The sequence below is a fragment of the Varroa jacobsoni genome, unplaced genomic scaffold, assembly GCF_002532875.2.
Source record: "Varroa jacobsoni isolate VJ856 unplaced genomic scaffold, vjacob_1.0 scaffold_690, whole genome shotgun sequence".
Classification (NCBI taxonomy): Eukaryota; Metazoa; Arthropoda; class Arachnida; order Mesostigmata; family Varroidae; genus Varroa; species Varroa jacobsoni.
In genome coordinates, this window is record NW_019213592.1 from 115,009 (window position 1) to 139,921 (window position 24,913).

The 24,913-nt window shown below is 46.6% G+C and overlaps 1 protein-coding gene across 1 annotated transcript in view; it reads left to right on the forward strand.

Annotated features, from left to right (window-relative positions):
- Positions 1-284: 284 nt before the first annotated feature.
- Positions 285-24,913, forward strand: part of LOC111262675 (protein couch potato) — a gene marked incomplete at its 3' end in the record, with an annotated part of 54,805 nt that continues 30,176 nt past the window's right edge. The window contains 2 exon segments of the mRNA XM_086969277.1: positions 285-369; positions 19,805-20,878. Coding sequence (XP_086825403.1) covers positions 20,804-20,878 — 75 coding nt within the window.

Genomic DNA, 24,913 nt, shown 5'->3' on the forward strand with positions numbered 1-24,913 from the left:
GCTGAACACACAATGAATACGTGAGATTATTCATGTTTTCCCTATAACATCCCATAGCGTACGACGTGCGATTTTGTGCGATATTTTGACGGAACGCCGATGACGATACGACGATGGAATTCAAAAATGGCGCCTTGCTAGTCGGACGGATGGTGGTGCATTGTGCGCTCCCGGCGCAGGGCCCTGCATCGACGGGCGAGGGACGATGCGCAGAACAGGCCACTATCGGCGGGGCCTCCCTTCACAGGTAACCAGGTGCCTTCCCTTGTGAACAGCGCATCTACACCTATATGAAACTACCCTCCTAAGTACTATTTCTCTGTCTGTTACACATTAATTTCTATGCAGTGAGTGTCTCTACGTTCTTAGGTAAGTTTTGTGCTAGTCAACGTTTTCATATGGCACCTGCGAGTGAGTAGGTAAAACGATTTTGTGTTTAATGTAATCCGCTGTATATATATATATATATATATATATATATATATATATATATATACACACACACGTATATATATATATAAAGATATAGTGTTGCAATGATTGTGTGACGCTCGTTTCGTGTCCGCCCGTGCATTCAGCTGTGTTCCATCGATACGTATCCACTTAAGGGGCAGAAGGGGTGAGGCCCTGTAGTGCTTCGCAGGCAAGTTCTAAGCAACTGGAAAACTCCGGGAGTTTTGTGGCCAGCGCGGGTTTCGCATTGCGAAACTTCTATCATCAGTCAATCGTTAAGATAATACTGAAAGAATTTGTTTATTTTCCACTACCGATTGAGACTTACTGGACGAGTGGGTGGTTCGTGATCTTGGCGCCTTCGCTCTACCATAGAATTTACTTCGGGCAGCAATACCGTCGTGATCGAGAATTTCGCTACTCAGCGGGTCCGCTGTTATCTCTCCGAGAAGGAAGACACGTCTCTGCGATTGTGGCGCCGTCAGCGACAATTCTCAGCATGCGTGCTCAAAAACGCGCGAATCCCTTTCTCTGGCTTACATCCTGCACTGCATGGCTACAGTGCATAACGTCATAGAAGAGGAGGTAATGGTTGTATATAGGCAGTAGCTGGATGCCAAATAAAAACCCCTTGAAAGTTTCTGGACTGCATGAAGCTTCGATAACTTTCCCTCCATCAAGCGTCGATCTCATTATCAGTCGGTTACTTCACGGCGGAAAGATCAACACCTGCAGGACGAAGTCGGCTTCCTGCCTGTTTACCGATTTACGTTGTGTCGCTGGTGCGGATGTTGACGACGAGCAACGGAGGACTTCACTGTCGCCGGCGCTGTCGCTTATTAGACCCTCTGCAGCTCTGGGACTAAGGCGTGGTCTGCTGGCTAGCTGGCTGGCTTCTCGCTTGCGTTGGACTGAAGCCGCCGCTCTGCCGCGTCGCGTCCGCCTGAACGAAACGGCGTAGCCTTGCCGACGTCCAAGCCCATCACAGCGGGCTAGGCGCAGGAGATTTCCATATGAGACAATATGGGTTCCGTGTTTAAGATTACGCAGCGAAGTCAGGGAAGGCGAATGTGACCAGGGATCAGGCTCAGGCTTGGACGCCATCACGGTTTGCGATGGTTACGGACATTCACGAAATGGATCGTGTTATAAGCGAATTTAAACGAATCAAGAAAATAAGCGGGAGTGTTTGGAGCCAATGATCTCCTTCAGTTGCACTGAGGTCCACGCATACGTAGATAGTCGACCCGTCGTTTGTGATCCAGCTAATAGTCTCTATAACAATATCGAATGTTTTACATTCTGGCACTGTTAAGCCACGTAGATGAGCATTGGCTTCTCGCAACAGTCCGACAGGCTGTATATTAATAGCTTATTATTGATAGACGGTTGATTGACCTGTTTCTTGTAAGCCTGCGGTTGCGCGTTGTTTAAAGCTGATGTTGCTTAACTTGTACTGTTAATAATATCTCGATGTTCCCTCTTTCGGCATCCGTGATTCTTTAGTAGAAGTTCTTAGCCATTAAATGTGTGTGTATCCTCCTCTAATTTTCCGCTATTTGACGAGCGGACAACTCGATCCCCGTCCCCCAGTGTTCACTCTAGTTCCATCAGCGAGCCTGTAAACCGTAAATCATATATGCTCTACATTAGATATAATTCAATTTAGTGCTGTTTTTCGCTTAACGGCCTTTAGCTTCACTCCGAAAAAATAAGGATGCTCCTGCGTAACAATCCTACCATTGCTGCCACCCATTCTGAGCGTCGTATACTGCTCCATTACAGCGCCTTCATTGACAAAAATACGCAAGCAATCAAATGTACAAATGAAAATCTGCACTGTTATCGTCATCATCGGCGCCACCAGCAGCGTAGGAGAGCTCGTATTATTTCCATATTTGCCCCAATCACCACTGCGGCCATCAAAGCTGAAGCTATTGTTGATGTTGTTTTTGTTGCAGCTGCTGTCACTGAAACAGCGACTTTTTTGCTGCGGTTGCTGCTGGCGTGTGCTGCATTTGCTGTTGGTTGTCAGGAGCCCCTTGAACGCCGTGTTGTATTACGTCGCTCCAGGCCGTTGGCTCCTTTCGACGGCAAGTCAATATGCTACAGTCTACTGCGGGAGCGGCAGCAGCCTACGCTGGTAAGCCGTGGTCACCTGTCCGTCGAGAGGCGCCCGTCGGACACGGGCGAGCGACGGCGGGCGCACAGAGCTGTTAGCTGTTGCCTATGAAAATAAGATGCGACGATTGTTTTCAGCAGCAGCAGTAGCAGCAGCGGTAGAAAGAGTAGTAATAGTCGCTGCAATTGTGTTGAGTTCTCCTTTGAAGCCCTTTGCGCGTCAGGTCTTCAACATCGGCGCCAACAGCAGCAACAGTATTAATAGTCAGAAAGAATGAAGGTAACGAGATAGAAAATAAGGCGTACTGGAGCTTTTCAGCTGCCGTTAACTGGGCGACGTTACCGCGCCACACTGGCCTTAGCCCAGCTGAACTGAGTTTCGGTTCCGCAGAACGAGCTTCCCGGCAGACGGAGCCCATACAAGTCCAGGAGCATCAGCATTCGTCGGGAGCTGCCGCCACCCCAGTTCGTAGCTGATAGTTCATTGTTCATTGGTGCCTGGCGGTCAGAAACGAAACAGTAGTTGTGCACCGACTTCGAACCACTATGACTGCTTAACTTGGAGTCTGACGCTACTACCCTGGACCCTTCGGGCGTTGTGCTTAAGATTCTTCTGGAATAGTTACTTGCGCCGTTGGGTCGATAAATTGATCCACTTTCAGGGGTACTTCGTTTTGGACGCCGTTCTCTGGAACTACTCAATTTTAACTACTGTTCATCAACGTCACAATGTCATGCCATATGAAATTAAACAGAGCAAGGTACATATATAAACGTATAGGCTTTGCAATTGATCGTGGCTGGTTGTATGCGTTCACTGCTCTTTTTAGCACGTTCACACCGTGTCGCGTCAGGGGTAGATGATGGCGAAAATGAAGTATTCAACAGGTAATCGATGAAATGCTACTAAAATGTCATGATGATTCAAACGGTAGTAATGATGAGGAAATTGCCCCGTGGCTCGTATTTGCTATAGAACTGAGTGGCGAACCATTGTGAACGGAAAACAGAGTATTAAACAACGTACAGTGGTGATTATTGAAAATTAAATAACTTTACTTAGTTTTTGCGATGGGGCCTTGGCTGGAAGCCTGAATAGTGTATTTGGAAGCAGACGGTTTAATTTGTAACAGCTTAACGATAGTGTACACATGTTGCACATACACAGTACATCGATGCGTCAAGGCTATTTAGGTTTGTATTTCGCGCAGGGAAATATGTTATCTTCAAATGCTGTCCAAGTCGAAAACAGTTGCAATTGCAAGTGTCAAGCCCTTAAATGATGAAGATTGTGAGCACTTATGAGCACCAAATGGCTATGGGCTGATTGCCTATTAAGTTACATGGACACGACCATTGAAATCTGTCAGAGGCGGTGACATTAGCGCGATAGAAATCCCAGCGGGCGCTCTGCGGACGCTTGAAATTAATTAAATTTCTCATATCCATAGGTAGGTATCCAAGATTTGATGGGCGTAAATTTTACCGCTGTACCTTGCTTGAGCTCAATAGATGTCAACTATGTCTCTAGCATCGGGAGAAGGGGGCGGCTGGGATGTGGAAGGGTAATGCTAAAATATGGTAACTCGTCCGTAAAGCTGTGGATATCACCACTTTCTACCGATTTCTAGCCATTCAATGTATTCTATGTCCTGCCACACCAGGTCTATTCTCAAACAACTTTGTTCAGTCATTCGTCTGTAGTTAGCATCACTTCGATATAATTGGGGCTAGGAGATTCATCATTATTACGGGCCTTACGTGTACTTATTTTTATAAACGAAAGACGGTCTGCAGTTGATGGATGTTTGTACACTTCACCGTGTCTCGTATGTACTCTAACATGCCACTACGTCGTAGCTGCCCCTATTCGTCGTCCCTGACGTTGAAAATCGCTCTTACTTCTGCTGCTGGGCTCAGTTCAGCCCGACATCGAGGACGAGACAGAGAGAGAGTATCACGTACCGCCCTTCAGTTCTCGTAAGCCTATCGAAGAGCACAGATATTGTTGATTGTGATGCCACTGCCGTCCTTTGTGTATTTTCTGTCTGTTTTTCGTTCTGCTCCTCTTTGGCACTCCCTCGTTCGCAGGCTAGCAAGCACTCGTTTGCTGTGCCCTCATCTTTTAGGTGCTTTTCACCCATTCTATCCCACTGTCTGCCTAAAAGCTTTTGCGTTCCTCTTGCAATCGCTCTTTTTGGGGTCGAGTTATTTTGCCAAGTTTTCCTTCTAGTTTTTTCCCAGCCTGTCCACTTCGTCCACCAAATTCAGTTCCACCAGTTCTTACGGGCCGATGCAGCTTTCCTGCTAATACAGAAAGACAGACGGGCAGCAGGTTATCAGGGCCCTCACAATCTCCGACTCTGGAGAACTGTACAGTGGGACTATGCGGCACCCACTCAAGGCCCGAGGTAATGCTGTCATTGCTAGCTCAGTCGCCGCTTCTGTCTTACAAAACGTCGTTGGAGGGCTTATTCGCCCTCTCCCCCCGAAACACGGCAGACCCACTACTTCAATCTCGCTGTTCCCTCGTCGCCGTCGAGTTGGTCGTCGCCGCTCGTCTGAACATCGCGACAAACTGGCCGGGCAAGACTGCAGCAAGAGACACCACCTGCTGACGCTTGCTTATTGCTTGTTGTTCAGTCGGATTGGTGTGGCGTAAGTTGGGATGGCAGCTGCTGAACTCTGTGAGACCGGGATGAGGAAGAAATGGGACAAACACAAAAATGGTGCTTTACTACTGCTTTCCTCCTTTTTGGCCGGAACTCCACGCGCTTTCATTCGCCTGGCACCTCTGCTGCCAGCGGTGCTAGAGGCGTGCTTGCCACCTAATGTCGGCTGATGCTCACTGTTCTCAGGAGCGATGCATCGGTATAAAGCGCAATTCGACGCAATACGGAGATCGACAACCAAATGAACTATCAAGGACTGCTACGGCAGCAGCGCTGGGACTGCAGAGCTGGGGAACGCTTGTGAGCTGGGTTCGGTTGATATTGCTGATGCTGCTACTGACGCAGCTGTCCTGCATTGCAAGAGGTAACCGACTGGCGGCCGGCAGACACAGGCCACTGGGTTGAGAATACGTCGAGTCGGGTTAGATAGCATCTGCTTCAGGTGCAGCCAGCAGGACGCTCAGAACAGCACGCGGTGTTTTGTTATTTCTGAACTGGGACGCGAGCACGCATAGGAAGACGGAACGGCAGAGCTGGAAAGACAGCGGGAGAGTGCTTTCGAGTTAGAACAGAGACAAAAAGAAACCGTTGAACGGACGGACAATGGAGTGAGCCATCACTATGAGAGCCATCTTTGAATCGGCACAGCAAGTAAAGCAGTACGGCCTTGTTGATCATCGTCCTGCTCATCGCAGCTAATTCGGCCGCCAGCCTTCGGCCCTTTTCGAGCTTAGGTATCCGCTGCCACTACCACTTCCCGTCTTCTGTCTCAGTTCAACTACGAAATAGGACGTGGGCGTTCGATTGTCCTGCTCCATACGCAGCTGGGGTGCGTATATGAACCGAAATAACGGCTCAAAGTCGGCTACCGTTTTCCGGTCATCTAATACAACTAACGCCTTTTTGATAGCGTATGGTCGGTACTGCCAGAGCTTGGAAACAACGGTTTCAGTGCATGAAAGTACTATCTTTACTGGAAGGAAGTCTGAATCATCGATAAATAAGATCGAATGAACAGGACGAGTTTATGGAGCAGCTAGTACCTTTGTTGCTAGAGGGGGTCCCTTACCAGTTTATTGACTGTTAGATGACCAAAAACATTACATTTTTACTTGTCCTCCCGACTTCTGCTAAATTCGTCTGGCTGAGGAGGCTAAACTCAGCTTACCTTCGGATTTGAAGAGAGCGGTTTTGTTCTTTAGGTAATTTTGTCTCATTACTATTATACTTAGCTAGCAACCTGTGGTTGGTCAGGTGGGCGGACGCTGCACTACGTCCTGTCGAAAGCAGGGCCTGTCTACTTTCGTCCCAGCCCGCAGGGGCCGACCTACAGAGAAAATAAGGAATGACAGCAAGAGGACTCAAAAGGAATTGATTGATGGGTGCATTTCGATCAACGACGTTTGGATTATGTTACTATCAATGAACTTACAGTTAATCGTTTCCATTTCAATGTGTTGAACATAATGTACTTGGCCACTGTGGCCTTCAACAGATCTAGATGAGGGCGACGTAATACAAAAACTGCATGGAAAGTAGTGCTTTATTAAACATTGTTCTCCTCTGATGGTACTTCGGGTCTGCTTGCCAAAATTATAGGCATCGAACTTTTTATTGCATATACATACATATCTACGAAAGAAAACCTTGGACGAAGAGGCCGGCAGCCCTAATACTAACCAACTTATGACTTTTTTCTATTTTGAACAGAAGTCTGATGAATCCTACGGTTACTCGCAAAGATCGAGTAGAGAACTATCCGGCGCAACAGCTTGTTGCCGTTAAGCAGAAGTAATCTCTCCGTGACTGTGGATTCAGCTTAGCACACAAAGTATAATTCTGATCCTACTTTCTGAGGGATCAGCTGATTTCTTGAACTGTCTGACAAAGATTCATGATACGGTTCGTGATTTTGGGAACGTTATCCAAGTGATATTATGACAATAATTCGACTAAAATATTAGACACGTTATAATATAGATGTTGTCATCTGGTGCTGACTTTTGCTGTCGACGGCCGCCTTTCTGTTCGCGCGGGCTTTGCCATTGATCGCTCAAGCGCTGGTAGACCATGCATTGGAAGTAATTATACTTACTGCTATATGAAGTGGGCACACACAGCTCGACGTGTTCGTGTCTATATGGGTCTAACTAAGTGTCGAAGGGCGGAGGGATAAAGAGCCGAGTGCTTACTTTAGCCCGTAGCGCCATCAGAACGATACGCGCAGGCCGCCGCAACCACAGCTAACTGCACCCGATAGGACGATATTGTCCTGTTGCCTGGGTGACTAGATATGTGTCTATGCATAGTTCGACCATTTACGAGCGTTGTCTGTGCCTGCAACGTACGAGTCCCTATGTAATATATCATATCGATCCCGCAGCTGAAGAAATTAGGAAAAACTTTCGAATGGACAGCGTTTTGTTCGTTACCTTACCCCGTATCGATTTGCTTTTAGAATGGGACACAATGGGCGTAATTGGAATAAAATGGGTCATGTTTTGAGAGCGATATACTGCATGCTGCTTCAGGATATATAAAACTTAAAACTGTTGAGAAGAAAAATAAGCTGAATACATAATATATATATACACTATATACGATAGATATTGATCAGTCAATTGATGTGGTCATCTTAGTCCGTATGATTGGCATAATTGCGTAACCCATTTTATAAGTTTCTGTAAAGCAAAAGGTTTCGGGATGAAAAAAGTGATTTTTGCAGAACGCGAAGATAGCGCCGCTTCGGTCTCACTTCGGTCGAAGCTTGTGCGTTTTGTCCCAGCTCTTTGCAAAAGGTGATTCACGCCATGCTGTATTCGATGAGAAAGTACGTCAGCGAGTAACGTGCCTTTTAAAACCAGTCAATTTTTGTGAGGTCGTTGCGGCTGATGCGGCGGCGACGCAACCTCAACGGGTGTGAGTGTCTGCGAAAATCTCCTCTAAATCTTTCTTTCTTCCCTCTGCCATGCAGATTCAGGGGCTATCACTGTATACGGGTGTTCCGGGATAGGGGGAGTGAAGTTTGGCTCCCGGGGCAGTCAAAGAAGCAAGAACTGATCTCTTCCGTACGATCAGTGCCCGATGTGTCATCACGAACATGGTGGGTTTACGGGGACGTATGTTTTGAGCAGGGCTCCACTGCTCGAGGCTGCGCTAAAGGAATAAGATTGAATAAATCAAACCTATTTCTTCCAAGAAGCTGCGCTATCGAATACTATACAAACGCGAGGTAATGTCGCTCTTCTTAGACTATACTATGCAGTGTCGCTGATACGCCTGTTTGCCGTTCGACCCCCCCCCCCCCCCTGTCCTTGATATCGCCGTGTGCTGTTGCAAAGGCTGAATATGTTGTAAGTAGTAGCCATTTTTAGCCATTGTCAAAATATAGGATAACAGGGCACGGAATTTTTATCGTGTAGGATGGAGGTAGAAAATGAGAATCTGCGAAAGGCCGGTTGCGATTTAGGTTCTTGCCTTGACCAACCAAGTTACATCTTGCCTTGCCGTCCTGGTTCACATTAACCGTATCCTAGATGTATGTTGCCTTTCCACTGGTTGGCAGAGCTGCTGTCTGCTAGTCTCGCTCGTTGGCCGGCCTCCCTACGAAATGACGACGACAACAGTAACAGCAGCCGCAGCAGCCGCAGCAGCAGCAAGTACGGCTATTATGCAGCGATAGCAACGACTAAAACGAAGCCGTCTGCCCTGGCGCGGTGCGACTCGAATTCGTCTCGCATATGTCAACAACGGAAGTAGCCCCGGCAGCTGCATCATCGATGGAGTCAAAGGCTGCAGCTCCGGTTAATCTCGGATACGACAAGGTATATGGGCCCGACTGGCTTCTTCACTCCAGTCAAAGTGAACAGTCCTGCAGCAGTGAGGAAGAAAATATGGACACGGGTAGGTAAGCAGAGTGGAAGGTCCAAAGATGTGCCGGATGAGGAGCGTCTACCGCTACTTTACCAACGGAGAAGAACCGTCCAGTCGTGACCCTCAGATGTTTGCATGGCCGCAGATATTCCACGAACAGTAAATAGTACTGTTGTATTGGGCATATCCCGTTACTCGACTTGAATTATAGGCAAGCCAACCAAGTCCTGTTTGGTCGCTCGTTGCAACCCTGATGTCTACAGGCTTTATGTACGAAGGTGTTTTGGACAACTGCCAGTGTTGACCGCTTACACACTGTAGACAACGCTTCAATCTACAGGCTATAAGAGAACAATACGCTTTTCCAGCGTTGTGTATAGTAGAATCGAATAGTTGCCGGAAAGCTATTGATTTCTAATTTCGTGTAAAAAGATAGAAGTAAATGGAGAGAACACGTTTTCGTAACAGATAGTTTCAGTTTGTATGAACAGTTATCTTTTTGAGTTCGCCGGCTGGGGACTACCACTTGGAGATCGCATCAAAGACGAGCGACAGAGAGAAGAGATAGGAAAGCAACGTCTGCTGTGGGCGTATGCGTAAAAAAACGGGAAAAATGGGACTAACTGCGAACAGCTGCAATTGGAAAAGTTATAGTGGTAATTCCAGCCGTAGCAGAAAAACACACACTCCTTGTAGCGACGGCCGCAGCAGTGGGATGATGCGGCAGTTTGACGCAAAGAGCTGTTGGAACGCAGATCCTGCTAACGGCGAACGTCCGAATAAGCGCTGCGATGCTGGTTTCCCGTCATACCTTCACGCGTAAAGTAGGTTCACCGTAAAATCTCGGACATTACTTAGACCGGTCAGAAGGGGGACGGAGACTGAGTTAGGTGTGACCCAAGGGCATTTCGCTATACTGGGCAGACCGAATTTCTCGAAAGCGGCCCCAATATGCCCCTGAAAAAAAAAGTTGCTGCTAAAGTCCAGCCGACTACTGCTGCTACCATCGCTGTCACCAATATTTTTCCCATTCAATACCATCTCTATGAGCTTTTAGGGTTCATCGTTTTCAATTTCGTTATCGATATACATGTCGCGCATACAAAACGAGCATTACCAGGCAGATATGTACGTTTTAATGCAACGTCCTGTCTGTAATACTGCAGCACTGGTTATCTATTTCCGGCAAGAAATTTCTGCGATTTCTAACATACAGGGCATGTAGCGTAAAACGACGGCAGTAAATAAGGGAAATGCGATGAAAAACGGAAAAAATCACGAACATAAGATGAAACAACCGACAAAAGAAGCAGCCGACTGCAATTGATTCGTTTCACCTCCCGTAATGGTAAATTTTGCCAGTAGTACGATCACCCTGGAACGATTGCCTCAAGTGATGCGAGACTGCGACATGGCGTTCTCGGCGGGCAATAAGCCTATACCCGGCACGTGTGATGCATTGATAAGTGGAAGGATGCTGGATAGGATAACAAACCCAACAGCCGATACACAACGTAGAGTGTAGTTTAATGTGGGAGGCTCAATATGGATAACAAGGTGACCTCTCGGGGGGTAAGTGGCCTGTTGAACCAGGCCTGCAACTCGCCTTAACTTGCTTAAGTTGCTGATTGCTGAAGTCTCTTTAGCGGAGCTTTACCCATGTAGAGTTTCGCATGCCTGTGTCAACTGCTTTGTATTTGAGACGTTGCCATGGTTATCGATCGGTCTCACATCTACAGCACCCTTAGCATTAAAGTTGCTCAAAAGATGACTGTTCTATCAGCAGGCTGTATATGTCTATGTTAAGCAAATAAGAATACTCCAGCGGAAAACATAAAGGAGTACAAATGGGCGAAGTAATTGCAATCTCTATTTATCTAAGGGATTTTAGACAGCATAGTTTAGTAGCACGGCAATTTAGGCCACCATATAGCCATTTATACTTGATCTAATCGCTGATACCGTTAATATTATTGTCATAGTCGTGACAACGCAGGAAAAACCGTCAGAGAGCCAAGCTTGCAGGTCGTCCATCGGCTTCTCTCAATATAGTCCTCACTTACCTATAGCACTCCTTTCACGCTTCAACCGACCTTGGATACGCACCGCCCAAGCGGCCTAAAACAGCGTACGGTACATATTCATCAACGAGAATACGTTTCGACAGCATCTACAAAACGTCATGGCGCCAATCGCAGTTCCCTTCGGCAGTGAACAGGGCAGACGATACAGTTACTGTCTGTGCGGAACAAATGATTCCGAAGACTTGTTCGCAGACCAATAGATTACAAATAAAAATAAGGATACAGTATTTGCGTGTACGTGTACGTATTGCGTGTTCTTACGTGCAAAACGAAACATTATTCCATGAGCGATAACTGGGGTGCAGAACGGAAGAGCGCTCCTCTAGTACGATAACTCTACGCTACTAATTATCATAATAGCAGTAACTGCATTGCAAATGTTAAAAATACTGCCGTCGGTGATACCTGACATATTACGGGATACCAATTTCTGTATATAAGATTATGGCAGTGATACGCGTACCTCAGATGAACCTCACATTGACAGTACTCGCTCTCAAACCTTGGTGCCGTTATTTACGAATCTGTTTTTAGTACACCTAACGTTTTGCGGCAACGATGTACACGATCAGTTCTTGTTAAAGGTGTGCGATCTGCGGCGCAGTTTACGCATGCGATAGCCCTACTTCTGGAGCTCATCATAACGATTCGCTTTCCCGCCAGTCCGTAAGTTCTAATTGTCGATTGGCGTCGGGGATATTGAATCCGTAAGCGAGAAAACGCGCGAGTCGTCCGCGTGCTTAGCTACTGCTGGCTTGTCAACTCGCAGTTGCTACTGTAGCTATGGAGTTCTGATAATGCTAGCTCCGTCCACCGGCCGCTGCTTTTTTTCATGCGCTCGACGAGCGGCTGGTCTGCTGCCTGTTTCGCGACCATCTCGTCCCATGGCGTGCCGTTCTGAGCCATTGAGCCTACTTCGACCCTTTCCACAACGAAGGCCCTTTCCACCAGGTATCGCGGTGCGGGCAGGCAGGCAGGTATCTTCTGAGGTTGGTAGACAGCTCATGCAGGTAAGGGAGTCACAGTAGCAAGATTCGTGCCGGGCCGTATTTCCCTAGGATCCTCGAACAACGAACAGCAAGCTACGATAGATGAAGACCAGCGAAAGATCAACTTAGCGGCCCGCCAAACGAAGAACGCGTTTCGTGAGTCTTGTAGCGCCCCGATACCGTGCCACTGCGCTGTCTTAGTGCTGTATACGTTCGTTGTGAGAAGACCCATGAGCTCAGTGAGTGTCTTTTCCCCAAGCCAACTGGGCGTTACATAATTACTCATCGGCGAGTACAGCCGTCGTTGTAGCATTTGACCCACGAGTCACAATGTTACATTCACATGTAGAATTGATTGTTTGTGTGTGTTCGACAATCCATTGTACAATATTATGATAAATTATTATTGCACCATCATTATTATGATGAAACGTAATGACAAAGCCGAAAAAAAGAATCGATTACCGAGTGTTAATGTATGTTATACATTATCAAGTTCAAGAACGTGCAGTACAAAAAACCATCGAATTAGGCCAAATACATCGCCTGTCTGTACACAAAACGCGTATACAAGCGATATCCTGGAGAAACAGAAGCAACACTTTGTGGAATTAATGTGCATTGTTTACCTTTGACGATGACTGCTATTGTCATTCCCATAGACAAAATAGTTGTGCTATAAGGTAACCTTATCGATCTTTCCGAAATACAGTCCAGTCAATGTGTGGTATGATGTCGATATTTACGGAGCTGAGATGGCTACGATGCATCGTGGTATAGAAAAACGCATCACCTTACTCCTTCGGGATGGAAAATCGTGATTGAAACGAGTGATACGCACGCGTCGGTCCCCAACACTCGTCTGAAATTTAGCAAGTTGTATTATCATGTATGCGAAACTGGCTGAAAGATCTTTTGTACCCGAACAAAACCGCGCTTCTTATATCGTCGAAACGTTCCGCTTTCATATCCTAACGAAACGGTGTTATTTCCTTTATATGGAATTGGTTTCAGTTTGTTCGCTACTACCATTCACCAGCAATTCACTGAGTTTTGCGATGCTATTTGGTGACGTCCGGGCGTCACCATGGCGCTAAAATTTCCCTGCGTACGCTAATTGTTTGTTGTAAGCGTACAAGGGTCATAAGCACTAGACTCTACCAAGTGACGAATTAGATTGCAATATCTCAACAGTCCTTCAAACTTTAGCTTTGTTTCTCTGTCTGTGGGTTACTTTCTAAATCGCTATCTATTTGCACCAGCTCCTCAAAGCGTTGTGCGTGAGTGCGCGCCTTCAAGATGTCACCGCACCTTCTTCCCCCGTATCCAATATCCTTGGGCCATTCCCCTTCTTTTCTTAGACGCCGTTTACCATGCCTGGACGAATCAAGTGACCTAATGAAATTTGCGGCCCCACTCGTCGAACGGCGGAAGCTACGGAACAATTGAAGACCATCGAAAGGAGCCCTAACCGACCGGCTTAAATGACGTTAGCAACACAAGTGGCAGCACCATCAGCCAGCGCAATTGGATTGACTAAATCCTCTTGGACAAAGAAGGCACGCCTAGCGTGGCCTACCGTCTGCCGTTTGTTGCTAGCGCTGTCACTACCCCTTTACCTCCATCTCCTTAAGGCTGTCCGCTTACCTTTTCTGCGTCTTCTTTTTGCTATTATTGTTATCTATTTCGACGGTACGTTGTATTCTTGCTGGTAGGATCACTACTATTGCTGGGGCTCGTGCCACGACCAAGAGCAGTGGCGTTTCTGTACATCGCTACCGCCGGTGATAACGATATTGCTTGCAGCCGCCGCCGCCGCCGCCGCCGATAGTCGCCGCTGCTTGGCAGCAGATTGGCAAACGTAATGGCAAATGACGTTGTCAGAAAAGAGCCTCGGAGAAAGTGAATGAGTCTCGAGACTGTACCAAAAGCAGTGAGACGAACCGTAGGTCACGGCGGACACGAAGACTAAATGTCTTTGCGGCACCAATTATAGTGCCCTGCTAAGTCGATTCGCCCATTGCTTGCCACTACTGGACGATAGAAACTAGAGGCAATACACGAGATCTGTTTTTTGTTGTACGACTACGGAGTGCACAGCACATAGCTCATGTAGCATATAGCCAGACCCAAAGAGTGGCGTATTCCGTTCACCGTGCTGTTCCGTATTGTGTCTAACGTTAAAGCAAATTGAACCCGTCTACCTGCCTAGCTAATGCCGTAGGTCCGAGGCAACGAAAAATGACAGTTAAGACTTACTGGTCCTCAGCTTCATTCACTGTACCTGGCAGTAGACATGATGAGCAACAGTTATAGAAGCGACTTATCAAAGTGTATTTGTGCTTTTTCGTCACTTCCCGAGCAAGCTGGCTAGCTCGTTCTCTTTCTTCCAAATGTCCATCATTGTACGGGTCCTAACCTTGGTTCCGATGGCTTGGTTCTATGTGTACAATGTTCCAATGGACCAACCAACTGTCTGACGTAGTGCGAGATGAGAGAAAAAGCCCTGCTCAAACGAACACGGCAGCACTTCGCTATGAAAAAAAAAACTGGGCAAAATTGGTCCTACATTGCATGCAGTCCTTTGTACGAAGCACAGTCCATGGCCTCTTTGACGATGGCTTTCCTTTTGCTTGTTTTCTCTATTATGTCGGTAGAGTTCGAAACCTCGCTGCCAGAAAAGAGCATTTTTCGAGAGTTCGTTAGACGGAGTTGACTACGGCAACCACGGAACTGTCGAGCTCTTGTTGCCTGTTGGTTAACGTCAGTCTGGCAGCGAGTACAGCCTATACCATGCACACTGCTACTACTACGACAACGACTAAAACTACTAAACTCTATGAACCCCATTTGGCTGCTCCGTTACTCCATACCACATTGGCGCTTCCCTCAGAGGCGGAATGACTTCGAGCCCTTGACTAGGGTCGCCTTCTCGCTGTTCAGTGCCCTGCTCGGCGTTCTCTTTCTTTGGCCGGATCGTCTATGAGAGACTGGGTGGAGTTCTCTCGTTCTCTCGCTAGTCGTCGGCCTGGCTAGTTCGAGCTAGGCCAGCCGGCAAATGTGAGACACTCTGGCATAACTTTATGATGCCACCCATGCGACTGCGATGGAATCTACCATTATCCGTTTGGCAGAAATCAAGCTTAACCAAGATAGACAAAGGCATAGGGGTTTTTTCGATTCATCACCGAACGCTGCTTATTCTGTATTTCCCTTTCTCTCTTTCCCTTGTCTCCCTCCCCTTTTTGCCATGGCCCAAAGCAGAACACTAGTGATGTCCCATAGGGAAATGAGTGATCTTGTTGTTAGTTCCACAGACGCATCATTGGCTCTAAGGGGCTATCGTTATGCTGATATATTTGACAAACTTCGCACCACTTGAAATGCTATTCTATTCAGCTATTAGCTATTGTAGTGTATAGATATAAAGATTGCTTAATGTCTTCCTCTAACTGAGGTTCGTTTGCCCCCGTTTTAGTGTCCGACGCCGTGTTACACAAACAATTGTCTGATCAGCTATCTCGTGCAACCTATACAACCTATACATGCAACAATTCAACCACCGCTAGTTCAAATCTTAGCGTTGACAAATGATCATCACCATGATATGTGATTACCATAACGTTTTATATGTCTGTTAGAGAAACATTATGTAAGTCCGGCTAGACCTTTTGCCAGAGGTAAGTCTTTGATGCTACACCTAAGATGTAATTTTTAAAACTTGTTCACACAATCTATTTTAGTAAAAGCAATGGAAAATAGAAAAAGAAAAACACGCAACGAACATCTTATGCCTTTGAGCGGGATCATATATATTAAATGATTCTTGTCTTCTAACCTTTTCCTGCTCGACACACATTCGCAGTCGGAATGAATCTATACAGGGAACATGGCTCTTACAGGCCAAATTTTTTTAGATAAGCCTATTGCCTCCTATATACACTCTCAGATGATTTCTCTATATCGGTGATAGTACAATCAGTCTTGTATCTATGTTCCCTCAACAGATGCCCTGTACACGTTGTGCGGTTGAAACAGCGAATTGGAGCAAACCCAGTAGAAGCAGATGAGGCCCGACCTATCTACCCTCCCTTCGACTTTTCGTCTAAGGCCCATTGTCAACTACAGCAGTGCGTGCATTGTGCGTGCGTGTGATTGTGTTCATAGATGCAGGTGATAGCAGGTGCTCGCACTAGTCCACACGCGTCTACTATACACGCGTTTACAGGTGGCTTCGAAAATCAGCCACTATCACCATCATTCGCCCCCCACTAGTACGACCAAGACTACAGTTGCATGCAGCTCTCTTAAAAGAAACTGAGCTGCCGTACGGTGCACAACCCTGCGTAGTTGTTTTCGCAGTTTCTTGTGCTGGCACTACTGCTAGTATTGCGATCTCTGTCCCGTTTTGCCCTCCTTTTCAAACAGAAAACGTGGATAGAAAAAGAAGAACCTCCGAGACGGAGGGAACGATCTTTCGCGTCCGTTTGGTTTCCATACTTTCTGCGGTGATCTGTCGGTCAGTGGTCTGCCCCAAGCAACTAGCTGGTGAATGCGAGGTCGCCGCCACCTCTTCCCCGGGCCCTTGGCACTAGTTAGCTCTTTGTGCCTCCCTGCTCTCCTCGCCTTTTTTGCGGCGTGCCTGGACGGTTCGGTTCACCTGGCAGTTCGGGTCTTAATACGATGCTATCCCAAGACAAGCTGCCCCCTAAACAAGCCCTCGAAGTCAAGAAACGTTGCCGCTACTTTTACTGTGATCGCTAGCGTGTCTCTGCTGTCACTGGCTTCTGCTGCAAAACGCCGAGCAGCCCGATCACGTAAACGATTACCCTCGGGAGTCAGGAGGAGCGGCAGGCCAGCAGCAGCTGTGGCAGCTGCGGCCCCACATGGGAAGATACGTTTTAGTGTTCTATGCATCTGCTCTGCGCAGTCGGTTCCTTTATCGATATCGTTCAGACCTCTCGGATGTTTCACTGTATTTTCGTTCGGTTACCTGCCGACCATGAGGTCGAAGGTGGCTTCCTCCCTCGCCAAAACCGACTTCACTTGCTCAACGGGGGCCCTGGCCGCTTTTCTTTCGTCTTGTATTTTTTCTGCCTGAAACAGAGGGTCGACGTTTCGAAATCGGAGAGACCCTGCCCTTCATTGCTCGATGTTACTTGAGACGGATGCGTCCGATAGCCGCAGGGTCGAGTTGAAGCAAAGGTGGTAGCAGGCCCGATGGGCTTTTCAGAGGTCGGTAGGATGCAGACCAGCAGGCCAGTCAGTCAGTTCCATGTGGACGCGGGTTCCTCCATCTCTGTTATGAGCCACTTACAAAGATTTCCTCTTACCGTGTCTGCATCGTTTGTCATATACTTTTGTTCCTTACCGCAAAAACTGCCGCAGCTCTGGCAGAACACCTGAGCCAACAGTTATGTCGACCGGTAAACGGCTTGGGAGGACAGATGCGATCCGCCAGAGCAATTTAGATGCGTTCGGATTGCATTTAGCTGCTCGCCTGCAAATCAGATCCAATAACTGGCATGAAAAAGGAGACATCGTATTGCAAAGCCCAGAAACATAAACGCCTAGCTGTTTCCGATATTGGGCATCATCTTAACCTGTATTTACCGGACATGCTCTATGTGATGGTAATATAGATTGCGTTAAGCGAATCCTGGCTGGATAAACGAGGACAGGGATAAGAGATTTGGATCCTTGTTCAATATTATAGCCTTGTTGGACGTTCCACCAATTTAGATGTGGCTAAATATATGTATGACCTGATCATGTGTATTTCATTCCAGTAATACAAATGCACGACAAATCAATTTGCATTTTGTTTTGGTATCTTTAAACGTTGATCAAATATTACAAGCCACGCCGGTTCATACATTTCCCGCTTTAAAATCATCTCGATATAAACCGACAAGCTGCCAGCCCGGACTTCCGCAATTTATTGTAAACTGTATAAACTGTTACCAGTACGATACTTCATATTCCCTCAATAACGTGTAGCATCAGATGGTTTCAATGGAGGGCTAAGAAGCTCTCAAACGAACATTCACTTTCAGCGTTGAACGAGACATTGCCAGCCACATTATTATACTGCCAAATGACTTCTCACATGAAACTGTCTCTTGCCCTTCGTTCTTTCGATAGTACGTCACGTCCTCTTTGGCCTTGTGAACAGCCAGCCCAGGAAACCGTTTACTAAAAAATCACGCGAACGATAGGACAACGACGAAATTTTCGACCGCAAGGCATTAACCAGCTTATAGCAACACCGGATAAATATTGTGAAGTTGTTGTTACTACCCCCCGCTAAAGTCCGTTATCGATGCCGGTGTTTCTGCCTCACCGAACCGTGGCTTTGCCGGCGTACAGGCAACACCAGCACATTCGTCGCCATCAGTGATCGTGCCAGATGTCCCAAGCCGACCGTGAACGGAGCAGTTCCTGTTTCGACCAGGAGTCCATTATATAAATGCACGAAGTGCGAGCTCCCAAACTCAGAAAAGAGTCTGACAGCGTTTCGTTTGTGCGGCCTCGTCTCGTCTTGTTGTTGTCGCCGTCACTGGATCCACACCTCAGACATCAGTGCTTTGCTGCCGACTTCGTTGACAATGCTGTTTTTGCATTTCGTCTAATAATATTACTGTATACCTACACTCGAAAGACAGCAAGAAGCAAGCTGGGTTAGATGGGATCCCTTTTGATGGCGGCTGTTTGATGCTGCTCGGTCCTATCTCGAAACGTTTCGACGCAAAGTAAAGTTTGGACATGTTACTACGTTCAGCTTAAAATTCGGCCCGGTCACTTATCTCCGTCAACGATGCAGAACGCCTTTTTTCGTTGATGGAGGAAAAAACATCCGTTTACCCAGTCAGCCATTATAAGCAGTGGTTATGTAGCGAACATTAACAAGTTATGCCTACGACAATGCGAATTTTACTGTAAGCAATTAAAATTATCGAACAGATTGTACAGTTTATAGGATGTACATTCTGCGTGTGTGTACTTTGTAGACTACGACTGTTATTAAATTAATTGACTTGTGGGAGATGGCGTCAAACGAAAAAAAAACGTTATCTGTATGTCGTGAAGCATTACCGTTTGAAAAACCAAATCCTTAGTATTTGCGCACGAAACAATACCAATATGCAGCCTTCATGAGTCCTATTACTACAAAAAGAACACATTCGTATCGGGTTGTATGCTACGTTAACCATCGAACTACTTTGATGAAAAGTATTTATGCCCAAAATTGATATTAGATACGAAAAGCAGCTGCGAAAAGTCATTATTTCGTATTATTCCCACTCGACAACATATCGTCACCCCGTCCTGCGAATAATATTCAGGATCTATCGAAATGTTAGGCTTCTTTCGAAGTCACGAACGTACCTGTCACAATGACACCGCAGGCACGAAAGCCAGCGACACAGAGATCAGAGCCTTCATGCTTAGTTGATTTTATTTTGATATATATTTGCAATCTACGCAAACAATCCCACTTCTCCGGTTGAATCAGGCAGTCCGTCAGCCAGTGACCAAGATGAATTGATCAGTTAGTAACCTAGGTAACGAGAAAGGCAAGCATTGTTGACAGCCATCTTTCCCATTTCAGAAACGGCTAACCGATCGATCCCGAATTACACAAACAACTACAGTTGTTCCGCCAGCTGTTGAAAGTCTATCGTTTGTTGTAAACGTCGTCTGCTCGCGCGCGCCACTGAACAACGGAGCGTGCGACAGCCAGAGAGACAACGAGTTGACTGAACAGACAGAATAACTAAAAGTCACCACCTGCCCACAGCTTACTACAATTGGCCATTGTTGTTCTCGTCGTCGTCATGATCATCCTTTAGTTTACTGCGATCATCATCAAAATTGTAACCATTTCCGTCGACGATTCACGGTCAGTCTAATTGTTGACGTTGTAGCACCGTGAAAGAAATACGCGAACGAACACGCAACGTAAACAGTAGCGAAAGTTTCTTTCAAGAAAAACAACACAGCCAACTTGATAAAGAAGAGCGGCGGTGACGTCAGTAGCGGCAAGAGAAACGTTCAAGGGGTGTTGTCCACCCGTCGCTGTGAACAACGGGCCCTCGACGTAAACGAGCTTCAACCTTAATTTAGCCTACCCGAGGCACAAGGCGCGAGCGCACTGTGGACAACAACGACGTCGACGTCGACGTCGTCAACGACGGAGAAATCTGAGTGAAACAAGCAACGACGGCAAACGTTAGGAAGACCAGCAAAAAAGTTACTTAGTGTCTGTGTGTGTTGTGTGTGTGTGTGTGTTCTAATTTCCCCCGGCTGCTGGAAGTGGGCCGAGATTTATGTGCGCATCGTACAAATTGTGTTAGCATTCATTTAGTTATTAAGATCAGCCACCAGCGTTGTTGTCTGCGGCCACCGAGAAGTTCGACATCGGTAGCGACTACGGCCACGAAGTCGAAGACGACGAAACGCAATAACAGTAGTAGTAGTAGTAGCAGTAGCAGTAGCAGCAGCAGCAGCAGCTACAAAACGACCGGACGCCGAACCCCGTTTGCCTACCTTGTCGAAGTCCATTCTTCGACGCGAAACTCGTCCAGCAGTCGTTACAACAGCCGACGTTATGTCGGCAAACGGAACCACTGAAAGTCCAATGACACTCAGCCAGAGCATGGATTCCGTCAACACCGAGGAGGAGGTAAGTCCCATCGCATATAGATGACGATCATTCCGGAAATACTGTTCCTCCTTTGAATTGGATGGTTGGCCGCGGTTAGTATTTGTTATTATCACTATGGATGGTTGTCTCTGTCCGATTCAAGATGTCAGTATTGTCACATGTAAGATAATCACATTACAAACTCTAAACATCTTTTAATGGTACACAAAGTGAGCATTTTCGTATAGTTTAAGGTGAGAACGCTCCGATTCACTCCGGGGACGAGTCTCTAGCCGGTTGAACATGCCTTCGTTCCCTTCATTATTCTCGAATTGGGCAATGTATTAAACACCTCATCATAGCTCATTTTCGCTACGAGTAGAGTGTCACGTAGATAGTTACTGTTTATTTACTCGATAACGAATAGATTAACTTACACTGGCCATCATCATTAAGTCTTTCGATATTACTGTTAAATACCTCTAATAAATATAGACGTGTTTAACAGTAACTTCTGTCTATGTCAGCTGTTCATATGACTAGCTCTCGAACTGGTACGAGTTTTCCTGATCATGTTTTCTGTGAATTATGTCAGTCTTCATACTATCGCGCCAAGGTGAAACCGCAATCTTGCTAGGCCTTGAAGGCACAAGAACCTATTTACCTTCGAGACGATAGCAGTAATACTAGATATAAGTCTTTCACTGATGGCCATCTTAACGTGAGCCTTTGAGGGAAGGAGCTCGCGCGTACAAACGAAGCTAGCTATTGAATGAACTCCGTGTGGAAACAGTTAATGCTCGTGGCGGTTAACGTTGATGAGGATACCGGATGCTGCTACAACTTAGCCAGTACAGATATAAGCACTAACAACAACAGCCTCTATAGCACGGAAACGTAACAGCGGACAAATGACGTTGATGATGGAAAAGTAGAATTGAGTACGACATAGCGGAAACTCGAGGCCGAAGTGATGTTTGGTCTTGCCGTTGAAATTCGTTAACGTGCCGACGCGCCTTTTTTTTTGGTCTAATACTCATAATACGTCATCTAGAGCTCACATCTGAGAAATAAGGCAAAGCGCCTGATATGGGCGCACGAGTCGGTCCGCTATATGTGTGTGCATTGTGCTAGTAACTGCACAATTTAAACGTGGGCAACAATGTCTATGAATGTATCGATAGTCATTAAGTATTACTGCAGTAACTGCTTTCTTGATAGGGTGCCAGGAGTGGCGGGAAGCCAGAGACAAATAAGGTTGCTTTTCTATCATTTCATATGATTTCATAGATTTAGACGGTATTGAATAGGATGGGACTGCAGGTAGCCAAGCGTCCATTGGTGAATGTACGCTGTTCCGTAGAATCTGTCCGTATATTTTTGAGCTGCAAATAGAAAAAGACGAAAGGCGTGGGTTAGTGGGGTTGAATTCATGATGCAGCAGGAATAGAAATTTTCTGTGGTAGAACTTCTTAACGCAGCAAGAAAAGCGGATGTAAAGTTATCATAAAACTTATTATTGGTCGACAATGACCTCCTCGTCGGCCCCATTTCTTGATGCGGTCTCGTTAACAGCGTAAGTGAATAAAATAGTTATAACTTTTTTGAGACGTCATCTCACTGTGATGTCAAGTTATTTGATGCGCTGGCAGCGTCACGAGAACATTCTTACAGGAAATACATTCAAATCGTCGCAGTATTGCTCGTCGTTGACAAGGTGTCATGTCTAGGAAAGGTTCGTGCGGGCCCATAAATGTCGAGCTACGTCTGCAGCTTGCGCGCTGATTTAGCGTGTGAAGGACACGCTTTGAAACGTTACGTAACAACAATGCACTAATCCTATCCTTTTCTAACGACCGACGTACAGAAGTACGCGTCAAATTTAACTGGACATCTTAGATAACAGCTGGAGCTGTTTCAACCAGGTTGAACGATCGAGTTGACATCAGGCTTCCGCGTACCTGTCATCTTTCAACAGCATGAACGCGGCTAATAACCCACAGATAGTCTCAGCAGCAATCCAGAGATATAACCCATTTTAAAGTACGCATTGCACCCCATATTTGCAATTACCCGTATACATCCTTTCTGTCGAACCATAAATAAGAATCTGTCCTTTGCAGTTGTCCAGACGAGTTTTGCGCTTGTCATTGTTTGCTTTTAGCGGCTTTTCGGCGAGTTCTTGTGCTACATACAGATGCGTCGAACGTCGCTGTCGTTGCGTTTTCTGCAGCGTCGTTGCTATTGTGACCGATAATTTTCGAAATCGTTGCAGCCAGCGGTAATAGCTAGTATGGCATTTTCGACGGCCAACATATCGTACGAACGAGAAAGATATTGTTGCTTGACAATGGCGACGATCTTCAAGCAGACCGAATCAACTATATACGAGTTTATCTCCCGCATTAATACTACGGTTATTGTTGGGGTTGTCGTGGCTGGAACAGGTACATTGTCAGTGCGTTTTCGTCACTAGCGAGCAAGCTGATGTGAGTCGTTATTTCACTTGGGGTTTCGACTAAGCCAAACTCGTGCAAGCACTAGTCTATTGGGTCAATTTAATCGAAATACTGAATTTGTTTATTTCGCATCTCGCTATGTTAGGTTTGGAGCGTAGCTACTGCGGCCGCCGCGGCCATCGCTTTCCACCAGCCTCGCTATAGTCTAAACATTGTGTAGTTAGTCGACCAGCACGCTTGCTAGCTGTGTCCCTTTCACCGTGTTTTACCATATTTGTTGTGCGTAACCTTTTAGCTCTGTCGCGTTCCACTCGTCTTTAAAGGTACAAACCATTAATCGGTTTAATTAGGCTTAATCCAGGCGGCCATTCTCAAGCCCAGTCCTAACCAGGCCCGTCATTCATCAGCGAGTCGACTGGGCGCCGGCGTGAAAGCCACCTCCGTAATAATTACGGCTACCGCAGTAAAATAAGCTCGAGTATCAATATCCATTCCTATTATATGATGAGCTCATACAATAAAATCTAAAATTTAATATAGCATACATTATCCCTAAATAACTAAAAGGTTGCTTTTTGTATGCAACTAAAATAAGAAGAAGGAGGTTCCCTTCAGACGAAGTCGTTGTCTTCGCGTCCACGAACGTCATTACAGAAGCCAGCGCAGCGGACTTCAGTGCAGAATTTAGAGCATCTTATTGTTCGTACGACTGCTGCTGCTGCTGCTATTATTGCTGTTATCTCCTGATTGCTTTAACAGCCTTCAGTAGATCTAACTCGATGCAGTAACAGACTCTGGCTACGTCTACCGATTACGGCATTTGCCCCCTGTTCCTCGCGTGTACCAAAGCTGGGTCATCCTTGACGAAAAACGAATGAACAGTGGATGAACAGCTCCACACAATTACAACGACAAGCACCACTAGGGCTAAAATATAGCAGGTAACAGGAGGTGCCTGTAGACGCCTAGCGGCGACTTCGTGCGGCTTCCGCAAGCAGAGCAGAACGGAGCCTGCTTAGGAAGCCTTGTGTCCAGCAAATGTCGGCGACGCCTATTTAGTAGTGGCCGCATGACCGCTGCGAGGGGTATCAGTGCTGGGCATGGGAAAAGGAAAGGGTTTTTTTTCAATTTTCGCATCCCCCTGCTTACAACTTTCGCCGCCTTCTCAATACATCTCAGCGATGTTCCTCGCCACTTGCCCTATATGCTCAGCTTCTTCATGATTCCTTACCCTAGCTAAAGTTTAGCAGAACGGAGTCACTTTCTTCCGTACCTTCTGACGTTGTAATTTTCGTCTTTAATTTCTCTCTCTTACGCGTTCGGAAAGGCTGCGCCTTTGGAGGCCCTCTAGCACAGACCCACACTAAGAACCTTTGCGACGACGCCACGTCCTTAGTGGCTGTAGCAACGGCAGTCGCCCCCAGGGCCTAGGAGTAGCAACGGCGGCGGTGAGCCAACTATAACACGCTGTCACGGTTGCTTCTGTTCAAGGTACTTTAGCACAGCTGGCGTTACACTAAATATACCTTTCGGACGTCTCTTCTCTTTAGCAGAAGTGAGTCGATCAGAGGACTTACCCCATACACGGTCAAACAGAGAGAGAAAGCGAAGCCTA